Below are 13492 nucleotides of genomic sequence, written 5' to 3' on the forward strand. Positions count from 1 at the left end.
ATGGGGGGATGCTCAAAGAAATTATCAATTTCCAGCACCCTAAAGTGGTACAGCCGGCTCTCTGCCTCTGGACTCTATCATCTCATTCTGCTCTGCTTGCAGAAGGTCCCAGGTCCAATCCTGGAAGCATCTCCAAGTGGGGTGCAGAGAATGTCCCCTACATCTGAAACACTGGAAGAACCATTGCTGCCACTCAGGGTGGACAATATACTGAGTGAGATGAACCAGTTTGGTCTCAGAGCAAAGCAGTGTCCTAGGTGTAGATCTGCCCAGCGAAGGGATGAAAACAGCCATGGATACTGCAGGTTGATTTCAAAAGCTGTGTGAAAATAAGTTTTGAAGAGGAAGGAAAAGGGGCACCTCATTAGCTGCTGCTCCAGGAAGTAGGGCCCGCACCATGGGATGATAATAATAATAATAATAATAATAATGATAATAATAATAATAATAATAATTTATACCCTGCCCATCTGGCTGGGTTTCCCCAGCCACTCTGGGCGGCTCCCAAACAGATTATTATTAACAATAATAATAATAAAGCGATAAAACGTCAAACATTAAAAGCTTCCCTAAACAGGGCTGCCTTCAGATGTCTTCTAAAAGTCAGATAGTTGTTTATTTCCTTGATGGGAGGGTGTTCCACAGGGCGGGTGCCACCACCAAGAAGGCCCTCTGCCTGGTTCCCTGTAGCTTCACTTTTCACAGTGAGGGAACCAGCAGAAGCCCTCGGAGCTGGACCTCAGTGTCTGGGCTGAACGATGGGGTTGGAGACGAGAAAGGAGATTCTGATGAAGAACGTTCTGACGGCAAGAGCTGTTTGACAGCAGAATGGACAACCTTAGAAGGTGGTGGACTCTCCTTCCTTGGAGGTTTCTAAGCAAAGGTTGGATGGCCGCCTGTCATGGATTCTCTAGCTGTGGTTCCTGCACCACACTAGATTGGACTTGAAACGGTGGCAAATCCAGCCATTAGCTGAACGTAAACAGGCACCGAATCTGGTTCTATCTTAGCTGGGGGAAGTTTCTCTCATGACTCCATTGAGACAACCTCCTGCCCCAGAGGGAGGAGACTGTTTGACTGAAGCAAAAATGTTGAGGACTCTACAAATGCTAACTCCCTCCCTCCCCTCCCTTCTCCACTTGCCCTCATTCCTTTCCCGGGCATCTATTTCCCTAAAGCAAACCTTTTCGACTCCCCTGCTACCAAGACAACATCACACACACAGTCGTGCACGCGAGAAGGAACTCAAGCAGGAAACTTTGTGCTGACCCTAATGGTCATAACATTCACTTGCCCCATGCTAAACTGGAAAAGTGACAGTGGCCAGGGGTTCAAAGCAGCCTGAAAGAGAGGCCCAGTCTCCCCACCCTGCCATCACATAATGTGCTTTCAAATAAATAACTGGGAGTGAACTCTTGGGGGTTTATTTTTGCTGCTGGGGCCAGATGAACTTCCACTTCCCACCAGCTGATTTTCAGGTTCAAAGAGCAGCATGGGGCTGTTTACAAAGGGGTTTTCAAACAGCCCTGTGCTGCACTTTGAAGTCTCGACAACCAAGTGGGCCTTCAAAGCACAGTGGCATAATGATGTCAGGTGATTGGCAGGTGGGCAGCCGCTTCCACCAGTCAAATTTGGCCCACCTGGGATGGGGAGATAAGGATCCAGCCCAAGGGCCAGAAAGGATTTCTTCCCCGCCAGTACCAAAGACATGCCACCCTACATACAGAGAAACCAGAAAGGTGACGATCTCCTCCCATCATTTTCCGATCAAGCAGGCTGAAAACAGTAGCCCCAGGTGCAACACTACAATTTGAATGATGCATGCAAGTGGTGCTCCTGGCCACACAGCAGGGGCGCTGCAGCGATGCCATGATTTTGTCTTTAAAAAAAAATATCACTAGCTGTTCCTGGGGCTCAGGAGAGAACAGGAGGATGGGTTGCAGCTTTGGCCCTTAACACTGTACATGTCGTGCTTTTTTGCCCCTGGAGAAACGCCCATTGCAGGGGGTTGGATTAGATGACCCTAGAATCATAAAGCACAGTTTCTACCTGCAATATGCTGCTTCAGATCAGACCAGAGGCAGCAAATCAACCCATGGTGTGGGTGGCAGGGCTTTGGCACTGGAAAGGTGGTGGCAGCGAAATCTCCATCCTGTGGGCCAAATGTGTGTGTCAGAAGCTGCTGCCTGAGTCCCAGGAACAGAGGGGAGAAAGCCCCAAATGCCAACATAGACTAAGCCCTTATTCCAGTCTAATATTGTTGGACTCCCAAGTCCCAGCAGCCAGTTTAACCAACAGTTTCTTCTCTCTCCTTGCCTATCAGCTGCTAGGCTAGATTACACAGGGGCCTCATCCTGCAATACCCTACGGCTCAGGGGATGGGGCATATCAGCACAGAGCTTTGCACCTGCCTCAAACCTTTTGCTTGTGCAGTGATACCATGGACAAATGGAACACAAACACAGAGCACTCGTCCCGCAAACCAGGACTGATGGAGGAAAGGGGAACACAGACTGCTTTGCCACCCTGCCAACAGCCCCCTCCGAGAAATCGGTGACCCCCCCACCCCCACCCTCTTGCAAGCCCGTAGCTTTCGTCAACAGCCTCATCCAGGGGACGCATCGCAGGGTCATTTGATACAGAAAACTCATGCACAACTTTACATTGTCTTAGAAAGTACCAGGTGCGGGACACGGGATTATTAAAAAAATGGAAAATTCCTGATCGGGCCCAGCTAGCGGCTGCAGCTGGAAGTAAGGAAGGAAGAGGGAAAGGGGAAAGTGCACCCCACCACCCTTCTGCTGGCGAGGTCTGGTTCAGCCAAGAGGGACATGGGTCTCCAAGCTGCTCCACTGCAGCTCCCAAGTCCTCAAATCGTCCTGGCCGCCCTCCTCCTCCTCCTCCATCCTCCTGCTTTTTTGCAAAACACGCAAGAGAGGCTGGAGTTTTGGTTTCTTTGGTGCTGTGCCCAGTCCTCTTTAAATAAACAACAAAAGCCTGGACCACGAAGAGGAGAAGACTTTTCCCGAGAGAAAGAGAAAACTGAACGGGACCCGCCAGTGGCTTCCGGTGCTTTATGCTTCTAGGAGCTTGAACCCATGGAATCCGAGTGGTACGTGGCGTACCCGGAGGAGGCTGAGGGCGTGCTCAGGAAGCTGCTGGTGCTGCCCTTGCTTCCACCCTTCCGGAGCTCCTCCTGGCCCCCCCAGGAGGGGCTGAGGCCTGTCCGGAAGCCCTCCGGCTCGGAGCAGCAGCTGCTGGCTGGGCGTTCCTCAGGAGCTTCGTACAGCTGGATGCGGATCTGCTCCAGGCATGGGGAGCCGGCGCTGCCTTTAGGGAAGAAGTTCTTGGTATCCTCCTGGGCCAGGAAAGGGCCCGGGACTGTCAGGGAGCACCCCCGGCCTTGGGCCGAGAGGCGCCGCAAGCCCTGAGGTTCCCGCTCGAAAGTGGTCAAGGGGAAGTTGGCGAGGTTGGCCGAGCAGTGGCGGAACGTGTCCGGGATGAGGGAGACGGACGCAGAGCGCAGAGGGCCCTTCCTGGGGCTGGGCAGGGGGCTGGTGTCAATGAAGTTCACCCCTTCCTCCTTGCTGAAGCACTTGTAGCCTCCAGGCCCCCCACCGCCGCCACCGCCCTTGTAGTAGTCTTCCGGAGGGAAGGGCCTGAGGGACAAGGTGCTCTCGGCAGACTTCCGGCGCCTGCGGTGTGGGTGCTGCCCTTCCTCTTGATAGGACAGGAGGCTGCTGCTGCTCCTCCGGCGCTCGTAGCCGTGCCCCCGTGGGAGGAGGAGCTGGGCCAGGCTGGCGGCCATGTCCCCGCTGGCCCCCCAGTGCTGGAGGTAGGCCGAGATCTGGCTGGTCGTCCAAATGTCCGTTTCATCGTGGGAGAAGCGCCGGGTGGGGGGGACCTGTGGGAGGAGGAACAGAGAAGCTTCAGAGTGATTGCCGCTTCTGCGCCGGGGTCAAGGGCCCTCAAAGGCCACATTCACACCGTACCATTGAAGCACTGTGATACCACTTAGAACAGTCATGGCTTCTCCCAAGGAATTCTGGGAACAGGGCAGAGAGCTGTTTGTTTGTTTGTTCTCCTCACAGAGCTACAACTCCTTGTGGTTGTTTCACAACTCTGGGAATTGTAGTTCTTCGAGAAGAATGCAAGGGGCCTCCTAACAGCTCTCAGCACCTTTTACAAACTACACTTCCCAGAATTCTTCGGGGGAAGCCATGACTGTTCTAAGTAGTATCATAATGCTTTATATGGAAGGTGTGAATATGACCCTGGAGCACCCACAGGTTAGCCACCCCTGTTCCACAATTTCTCTGGCAGGTGCTTTGAGTTCCTGGAGCTGTGCAAGACAACACATTTGAACCATTATTCCGCTTTTAACAGTCATGTCCTCCCCCCAGAGAACTCTGGGAACTGTACATCTCTCAGTCGGTAGAGCATGAGACTCTTAATCTCAGGGTTGCGGGTTTGAGCCCCACATTGGGAAAAAGATTCCTGCATTGCTGGGGTTGGACTAGATGACCCTTGAGGTCCCTCCTCTGAAGTAGGTGAATGGAACTTAACTCCAGGACCGAGCAGTCTCAATCCATGATAAGTAAGCTGCAACGTAACACCTCTAATGTTTCTGAGTTTCTTTTCACACAATCCACAGTTGACAGGACTTGGTAGATGGGAACTGGAACTTAGAGATGGACGCATGGTTTTTTAAGACAGCTGAAAGCGAAAAGCAGCTGGAGGGGAGGAATGGGCCTTGTGTGGAGTGGAAGGAGGGGCAGAGCAGCACCATCACTGCTAAAGAACACAGAAGTGCCATTACATTAGCTGTGACCCCTGCATTATAGAGGGTTGGACTACATGACCTTTGGGGTGTCCCTCCCAACTTGACAATTATGATTACCTTATGCCCATTCTCATCCCTGGTAGGTGGTAGAAAGCAGTTACACTTTTTACTTCTCCTGTTCACTGGGATGCAACTCAAACCCTCTGCAGCTCAGTGGTTAGAGCACCTGCTTCCCATTCAGAAGGACCCAGTAAAGCTGGAAAAGATTCCCTGTCCAAAAACCAGGAGACCTGCTGCCAGTCAGTGGAGGTGTTACTGATCTAGGTGGGCGAGTGATCTGACTCGGTATTTTAAGGCAGCTGCCTGTATTCCCCCCCCCCCCGCTTACCTGCAGATACTGCATCTTGTCCTCTGGGGGAGGCTTTGTAGGGTAGGCTTGGGGGATGCCCCTCTCCAGGGCCGAGAGGTCGTATTTGGCAATGTGGTCCAAGGTCAGGGCGTCCCCAGCAAAGTTGTAATCGTAGGGCCGCTCGTACATCAGGTCTGTATGGATCACTCCATCCAGGCTGTTTTCTGCAGTCCCAGAGGAAGCAAAGCTGCATTAAAAAGGGTGGGGTGGGGTCCACTGCTAAGAACTTTGGACGGAGGGGTCGGGGTCACAGCCATGCAGGACTCACTCCTCCAAGATATCAAAGCCCACCTCTCTAATTTCTTTTTGGGCGGGAGGGGGTTTCCTTTGGGGGGGGAGTAAGCAGCAAGTTTCTCCTCTTTCACATTGTTTGGCAGGACTTTGGAACTCCCTGCCTATTGAAATCAGTCTCCTTCGCCAGACTCTTTCCAGAACCTGCTAAAAACAAGCCTGTCCAGTTATATAGGATGTTGGCATGCACTCTGATCCATTTTTTTTTATTGCCGGTTTTCATTCTTTTCTGAATGTTTTAAGTAGCTGCTGCCTTTTAAAAACTGTTTTCAATGGTAATTCCTATTGCTTTCTTCCTTTTCGTAAACCACTCTTGAGTTACACCCAAGTGAAATATATAAATTCCACAAACACCATAAATAAAACACGCTATGGGGAATACATGGAAGGGTAGGTAGAGTCAGCATTCCACCTGAATGCTCACTGCGATATTAACAGATAGACTATGCTGGAGGGCAGGGATGAATGTGGACAGATATAACTGCACTGCAGGGAGTTGCATTAACTCACCCTTTGGGTCCCTTTCAATTCTACAATTCACTTCGGCCAGGAGGGGCACACGGAATGCATTTGCTGGCTGCCTTGGTTTCTTCCTGGTCTTGTCCATCATTTCCTACTGCTCCCAAACATCTGCCTTGCAACTGAAGAGGACTGAGGTTCAGCCAAGATGCTGTCCTCTGTTCACTTAGGAAGGACACAGTGCCCAGGACTATACTGGACTGCCCAAATGCCCTACCTCCAGAATTTGGGGGACTCCCCCCACAAAAAACACTCACCTTCCCCCACATCATCATTGGACATGACAGCCACACACTTCTCCCAGACGGACTTGATGTCAGCTCGGTAGCGGTCACAAGCCCAGAGGAAAAGCGGGAGCAGGAGGGACTGGACGACCGAGCACCAGAGGACGCAGAGGATCATCCAGTTGTAGGCCACGTCCGACTTCAAGCTGGCGAAGCTCACCACCTGCAGGACAAGGCACCAGGGACGTCGGTAGGGGCTCCTAATAGGCCCTCAAGACTCTCACGGTGGGCAGTGGGCACATTGGCTGGTGGGGTATCTAATGCAGCCACACTGTGGAAGCTAAGCTGGTCTCAGGCTGGTCAGGGCTTGGATGTGTGCCTGCCTGCCTGGGACCCCCACAAACCCTGACTTGAGTTTCACAGAAAATAGGAAGGGTACAAGTAGAGGTGTGTTTGTTTTTTTAAAAGTCCTTCACGCAGCGCATAGCTGAAATGCAGCACTCACACCCATAGGAGGCAGTGGTGATTTTAAGAAAGAATAAGACAAATTCATGGAGGAGTTGATGGCTACTATGTTCTGCCTAAGTTAGATGCAACAATGCTTCTGAAAACCAGCTGCTGGAAACCACTGTAGGGGAGAGGGTGCTCTTGCTAGTTTCCCTTTGGAGCACCTGCGAGAACAGGAGGCTGGACTGGATCAGGCCATTGGCGTGATCCAGCAGGCTCTTCTTATGATCTTAAGCAGAGTACAAGCTGATGGTGGAGCTCCAGAACAGCCTGCATCTGGTGATGGTTTCAAGAGGAAACGTGAGAGAAGGCAGTAGATGACTGAGCAGATTGGTAGAGCAGCATAAGGAGGTTTCTGCTGGATCAGGCCAACTTGGGAGGCCCATCTAGTCCAGTATCCAGTTCTCAGTGTGGCCAACCAGATGCCTTTCTCCTCCTGTGGTTTCCAGCAGCTGGTGTTCAGGAGCATGACTGCCTCTGACCGTGGAGGCAAAGCATAGCCCATTATGGCTAGTAGTCATGGATAGCCTCCTCCTCCTCCATGAATCTGTCCAATCCTCTTTGAAAGCCATCCAAGTGGGTGGGTCAACCCTGCCTCCTGCGGGAGCGAGCTGCACAGCTTAACAAAGAAGGACTTTCTTTCACCTGTCCTGGATCTTGCAGCTTCATCGGATGTTCACAAGTCCCAGTGCCATGAGACGCGACTCTTCCCTTTGTACAGAAGGCACATCCTGTGCAAAGGTGCGTACCTTCCTGCTGTACAAAAGGAAATAGGTATCTACACAGGAGCAAACCTCTCTCTTCTCCATCCAAACAAGCAAGAGGCATCACACATGGAAGTCTGTTGATTTGATCTTGTTCAGCATAGCCTACACAGACTGGCAGGTTCCTTCTAAGACTGCAGGCAGATATTCTCTCCCAACATTTTCTGTGGAGCTGGGAATTGAAGTTGGGAACTTCTGCGTGCAATGCAGATGGCTTTGCTACTGAGCTGTGGCCCTTTCCCAGCTAGGCAGAAGCAGTCAAAGAGGGCGTGGTCAGTAAGGGGGCGTGGCCTGGGCAGAATTCTGAGATCCAGGGGAAAGGCTCCTGCCCCAAAGAGCTTACAGTCTTAACTGAGACACAGGTATGTGGTGGTGACACAATGCATAAGGAAGGCATTTAGATTCATATTATTTTATTTTTTATTTATTCCAAAAGGAAAGGTACTCATTCCAACATTTAGCATTGAAGTCTAGCTGCAAAAAGCCTTTTCTTTCCCCAGTGGAGCACATTTCCTTTTTGCCAGCCTCAGCCCTGTCTGGAGACTCAAAATCGCTGCACTGACATTCAGCCTGTCCAATGCAAAGTTATCCAATTAATAACATCTTTGAATTTAAATTGGGGGCCAGAAGGGTGAGGGTGGTGAGGGTAGATGGGAGGAGAGCCAAAACCGGAACACGTGGACATTTATATCAATCAAGGCTAGAAAACAGAGGTTTCCCCCACTGTTAATCAATGTTTCATTAACACCCCAGTGCAAGCCAAATTCAAATTAACTTAATTTGATCTTTATAAATTGAGTGCGTAATGTCTCTCAGCAGAACAGAGCTGTGGCGGTGAATCAGGCTTGAAGTACATGAGGGAGGATTTCGGTTTGCGGGTGGGTGGGTGAGTGGGAAGGAGGAGAACCTCATTTCCATTTTTATAAACGAAAAGGAATGGAGGAAGGAAGAGCTACAGAATGATGCTTCCAAGAAGAACAGCCCCCACTACCCAGTCAGACACAACCTACCCACCCTCCTGCTGAAGCTGCCATACATTTGCAAATTTTGCAGCCATGTGGGTGGAGGGAGTATGGCATAGTGGTTAGATTGCTGGAGAGGTGTGGAATCCCGGTTCAAATCCCCATCCCACCAGAAGTTTCACTGGGTGACTTTAGCCTAATCTCTGTCTCTCTCTCAGCCTAACCCTACTGTGGACTACTCTTAACACGCTCAATGTGGGGATGCCATTGAGAAGAGAGCTTCAGTTGGTCCAGAATGCTGCAGCCAGACTGCTGATGGGAGCCAACAAGGGAACAGAGACAGCAGTCCCTAGTACAGTGGTACCTCGGGTTAAGTACTTAATTCATTCCGGAGGTCCGTTCTTAACCTGAAACTGTTATTAACCTGAAGCACCATTTTAGCTAATGGGGCCTCCTGCTGCCGCTGCGCCGCCAGAGCATGATTTCTGTTCTCATCCTGAAGCAAAGTTCTTAACCCCAGGTAATATTTCTGGGTTAGCAGAGTCCGTAACCTGAAGCGTATGTAACCCGAGGTACCACTGTAGTCTAATAACAGCAGCAAGCTCAGAAAGATTTCACAGTCAAAGAGGACTCTTTAAAAAGGCAGGGTTTGTTCTCCATTGACTAAGACGAAGCCCTGATGGCTCAGATATCACATCTACTCACAGGAAGAGTCCTCTATCCATTTCCATTGCTAGGCCCCGTTCCACTCAACTGATTCACAAAGTCTCTTTTGAAAGCCCAAGATCAGGATAAGGAGACAAAACCTGCAAACATTCCACTTAGTAATGTTTGCTCAGAGACCCCCTTAAGGTTAACATCTCAGCAACGCTCCCTTCACCGTGATGCCCAAGCCAAGAGAGCTCTTCCATGACATTGGAGCAGCTAAGCCAATGGCAGCCCAAGCTGGCTGCGACGCCTCCCCTCCCTCTCTCCATCCTGACCTCAGAGCAAGCTGACTGCTTGAGGGTGGACAGCACTGTCGTCCGCAATTTTAAGAGTTTTAGAGATGAAAGAGGAGTGATCTGCTGAATTTCACTCTGTCTTTTAGGGTGTAAAATGCAGCAGAGATTCTCCCACCCCAGTTCTTCCCTTGAGGCCCAGCACCTTCTCCAAGCGCACACATCAAAGGAACACAGAGTTCTTTCCACCCGCTCAAACTGTACATCCTTTCCCCCTCCCTCCTGGCCTCCAGGGAACCAGCAATCTGAAAAGAAATTCTGTTGCTGTCCAGCCTCACCACCCTGGCTGCTAAAATCCTGCCAATCCTGTAAGGTTTAACCCTCTTTTAAAAAGCATCAGAGATCAGTTAGGGAGGAAGGTAGCTAGTTACTTAGTTGGGAACCAGTTTGGGCACCAAGAAATAAAGTAGACGCACATTGGGTTCTCTCTGTTTTATGTCAGTGACTTTCCCTTTGCTTTCCAAACAAGTAGAGGGATGTGGCTTCTTGGCTAAGAAGCCAAGATGCTGTGGATCTTCAAATCTGGGCATAGCCCGGTGTGGGGCTTAGCAAGCCACTGTTTAGCCAGCCTCCAGCTCACTCCCATCTATGTTACGGATTGGGCTTCTGCCATCTAGTGGGTTACTCAAAGGAACACTGGCGGAGACAAAAGGAAAAAGAATCCCAGTGGCTGATAGGAACTCATCTGCCTATGTTGAGTTTACATAACAACATAAGAAAGAGCCTGCTGGATCAGGCCAATGGCCCACCTAGTCCAGCATCCTGTCCCCACCTTGGCCGACCAGGTGCCCCAGTGGGAAACCAGCAAGCAGGACCCAAGTGCAAGAACACCATCTGCCCTCCTGGAGCTGCCAGCAACTGGTATTCAGAAGCATCGTTGCACCCAAATGTGGCGGCAGAGCGGAGCCATCATGGCTAGTAGCCAGTGATAGCCATGAATTTGTCCGATTCTCTTTTAAAGCCATCCACGTTGGTGGTCCTCATTGCCTACTGCAGGAGGGAGTTCCATAGTTTAACTGCACACTGTGTGAATAAGTCCTTTATTTGATCTGTCTTGGATTTTCCAACACTGAGCTTCACTGGACGGCAACGAGTTCTAGTGTTATGGGGGGGGGGGCTTTCCCCCGTCCTTGGGACCCTTTCCAACTCTGAAGTGATGATTGGCTGGCCCCACACAGGGGGGAAACCAGCTCTGCCCTGATCAGCCTATCTCAATATTGATTCACTGGACTTTGATCTGCCACTGACCTTCCATGGAAAGGACTTGCGTGCTTGGCTACATGCTTCTTCCTGCCATTGTTTGTTCAAATTCCCCTTGCATGCTCCTGATTTCCACAGGAATCATACATAGAGCTTCTCTGCCTTCACCTTGACTGGCAACCATCCTCTAATAAAACGATTCATCTGGATTAATTGGGAGAGCTGGAAGACGCTGCTTATTGTTCTGGAAAGTGATTAGAAACCCTTGGAACGGCAGGCAGGCAGGCATCGGGCACGATGCCAGAGAGATAAGAACAAACCAGGACATGGGGCACCGGAAAGTAAGGCTCCAGCCTCCGAGATGCCTTTTCTTGATTTCCAGATGATGGCGAGGCAGCAGCGGCTATGTTTAGCCGGAGCCGTCTCAGTGGGCTGCAGGGAGGTCCTGGGAAGGGGGACTATAGGAGGCTTGGAATCCAGTCTTGGCAGGCAGGCTGTTTTCCAAGGGAGTGGAGGAGGAACCACGTGCAACAAAGGCGTGCTCCTCAGGGCTTGCTTTATCAAACAAGGGAGGGAATGAAAGCCCACAGAGTGACTGCAGCTTGCTAACTAGGGGAGATGTGCCTGAAACATACCCTGGTTTCCAGAGAGGGATACACACAGGTCCTTTGTTGGCACTGGTAAGAGCCATCAGGGGACCCTGTTTGAAAACTCGGGTTCTCTAGCCAAGGGGGAAGTATCGTAACCATTTTGGCATTTCTTACTAGTCAGCCTGTTCTGGGCATCATACCAGGTTGCTGTGCCCAGTGCCCTTCAGGTCTCAGACTTGGCGCCCCCTGCCTTGGGGGAGTCAGACAATATCATCTGGGGGGACTGCTCAACATTCCCCAACCTCAGCGGTTCTCAACCTGTGGGTCCCCAGATATTGTTGGACTACAACTCCCATCATCCCTGAGCTCTGGCTTTGCTAGCTAGGGGTGATGGGAGTTGTAGTTCAACAACATCTGGGGACCCACAGGTTGAGAAAGGCTGCCCAACCAAGTGCCTTCCAGATGTTGTTGGGGACTAACTACCAACTTCCCTGATAGTTAAGGATGATGGCCAAAATTGATGAGAGTTGGGAGACTAGGAACACCTGGAAGTCAGTCTCTCTCTCTCTCTCTCTCTCTCTCTCTCTCTCTCTCTCTCTCTCTCTCTCTGTGTGTGTGTGTGTGTGTGTGTGTTTGTGGTCCCATCTTCACTGCACCATACCACTGTAAACAGTCAGGGCTTTCCCCAAAGCATCCTGTGTAATGTAGTTTGCTGAGGCTGCTGAGAGCCCCACTCCCCTTACTGAACTACATTTCCCAAAGTCCCCTGTGATGAGAGATCGATCATTAAAGCCCCCTAGGAATTGTAGGTAGGTGAGGAGGATATGGGGCTCTCCTCACAACTCTCAGCACCTTTAAAAACTACATTTCCTTTCTCCTTGATCATTCTGGGCCCCCTTTCCTGAACCTTTTCCTCTTTGAGGCAAGGCAACCAGAACTGTGCACGGCATTCCAAACACGGTGGCGCCCTGGAATTGTATACAGTGGTACCTCGGGTTACATACGCTTAGTTTACATATGCTTCAGATTACAGACTCCGCTAACCCAGAAATAGTGCTTCAGGTTAAGAACTTTGCTTCAGGATAAGAACAGAAATCGTGCTCCGGCGGCGCAGTGGCAGCAGGAGGCTCCATTAGCTAAAGTGGTCCTTCAGGTTAAGAACGGACCTCCGGAACGAATTAAGTACTTAACCCGAGGTACCACTGTACTGTATTCATTGTATACATTATTAATACTGGCTGTTTTATTTTCAGTTCCTTTCCTAATGCTATGTAGCAGGGAATTTGCCTTTTTCACAGCCACTGCACACTGGGTTGACATTTTCATTCAGCTATTTACTACGCCACCGTCTCATGCCTGGTCCATCACCGCCAGTTCAGAACGTATAGGTAAAGGTAAGATTTTTTTTGCTCCAACGTGCATCAGTTTACACTTGTTTACATGGGATTGCATTTGCCATTTTCCTGCCCTTTCACGTGGTTTGGAAAGAGCTCTTTGCAAATCCTTTCTATTGCAGAGACCCTGGACCCTGGACAACTTAGTACCACCAGCAATTGCAATCACACTCACCAGTATAGGGAAGCCCATGAGGAAGTCATAGATGAAAACGATCCCCGCGATCAGATAGGTGATCTGCAAAGAAGTCTTAATGGGTTCCGAGCCATCAATGGATGAGCGCCTCTTGCCTTGAGCATCCTCCACCACGATGGTTGGGACATTGAATTTGTTCTTGTCAATGTTGTTGCCCGCCTGGATGGAGAAAGTTTGGAAGAGGGCGATGGCCACGCAGACCACGCCCATGACCACACTCCCGCTGATCAGCAGCAGGAAGCAAACGCCAAAGCCCAGGCCGATCTCGGTGACAATGAAGCGGCAGTCCGTGGCGTAGAAGCGCTCCGTGGTGTCGTGCCAGCCCACGGCCGGCAGCGTGGAGAGGATGAAGGACACCATCCAGATACCCATGACAGTGTGGACCGCTTGCTTCTTGGTGTTGCTTAACCTAGAGAGGGGAGGAAAAAAGACACCTCCCCTTAGGACAAAGCCACATACTCCGTATCCTTTTGGCTGAAAGTGAAACAGATCATCCCAGGTCTGTTTGGGGATGGCAACCATACAATCCTAGAATTGTAGAGTTGGAAGGTACACCAAGGGTCATCTTGTCCAGCCCCCCTGGAGTGCAGGAGTCACAGCAAAAGAACCTCTGGCACAAGGTTTCCCAAGCTTGGGTCTCCAGATGTTGATG

At 50.7% G+C, this 13492-nt stretch overlaps 1 protein-coding gene across 1 annotated transcript in view; it reads right to left on the bottom strand.

Annotated features, from left to right (window-relative positions):
- Positions 1 to 1885: 1885 nt before the first annotated feature.
- Positions 1886 to 13492, bottom strand: part of GPR153 (G protein-coupled receptor 153) — a 30250-nt gene continuing 18643 nt past the window's right edge. Inside the window, exons 3-6 of the mRNA XM_053400434.1 lie at positions 12820 to 13249; positions 6260 to 6449; positions 5172 to 5356; positions 1886 to 3904 (exon numbers count right to left, since the gene is read on the bottom strand). Of these exons, the coding sequence (XP_053256409.1) occupies positions 3083 to 3904; positions 5172 to 5356; positions 6260 to 6449; positions 12820 to 13249 (1627 nt within the window). The 3' untranslated portion in view covers positions 1886 to 3082. The remainder of the gene's footprint in view (positions 3905 to 5171; positions 5357 to 6259; positions 6450 to 12819; positions 13250 to 13492) is intronic.

This window comes from Podarcis raffonei, chromosome 8, assembly GCF_027172205.1.
Source record: "Podarcis raffonei isolate rPodRaf1 chromosome 8, rPodRaf1.pri, whole genome shotgun sequence".
NCBI classification, from domain to species: Eukaryota; Metazoa; Chordata; class Lepidosauria; order Squamata; family Lacertidae; genus Podarcis; species Podarcis raffonei.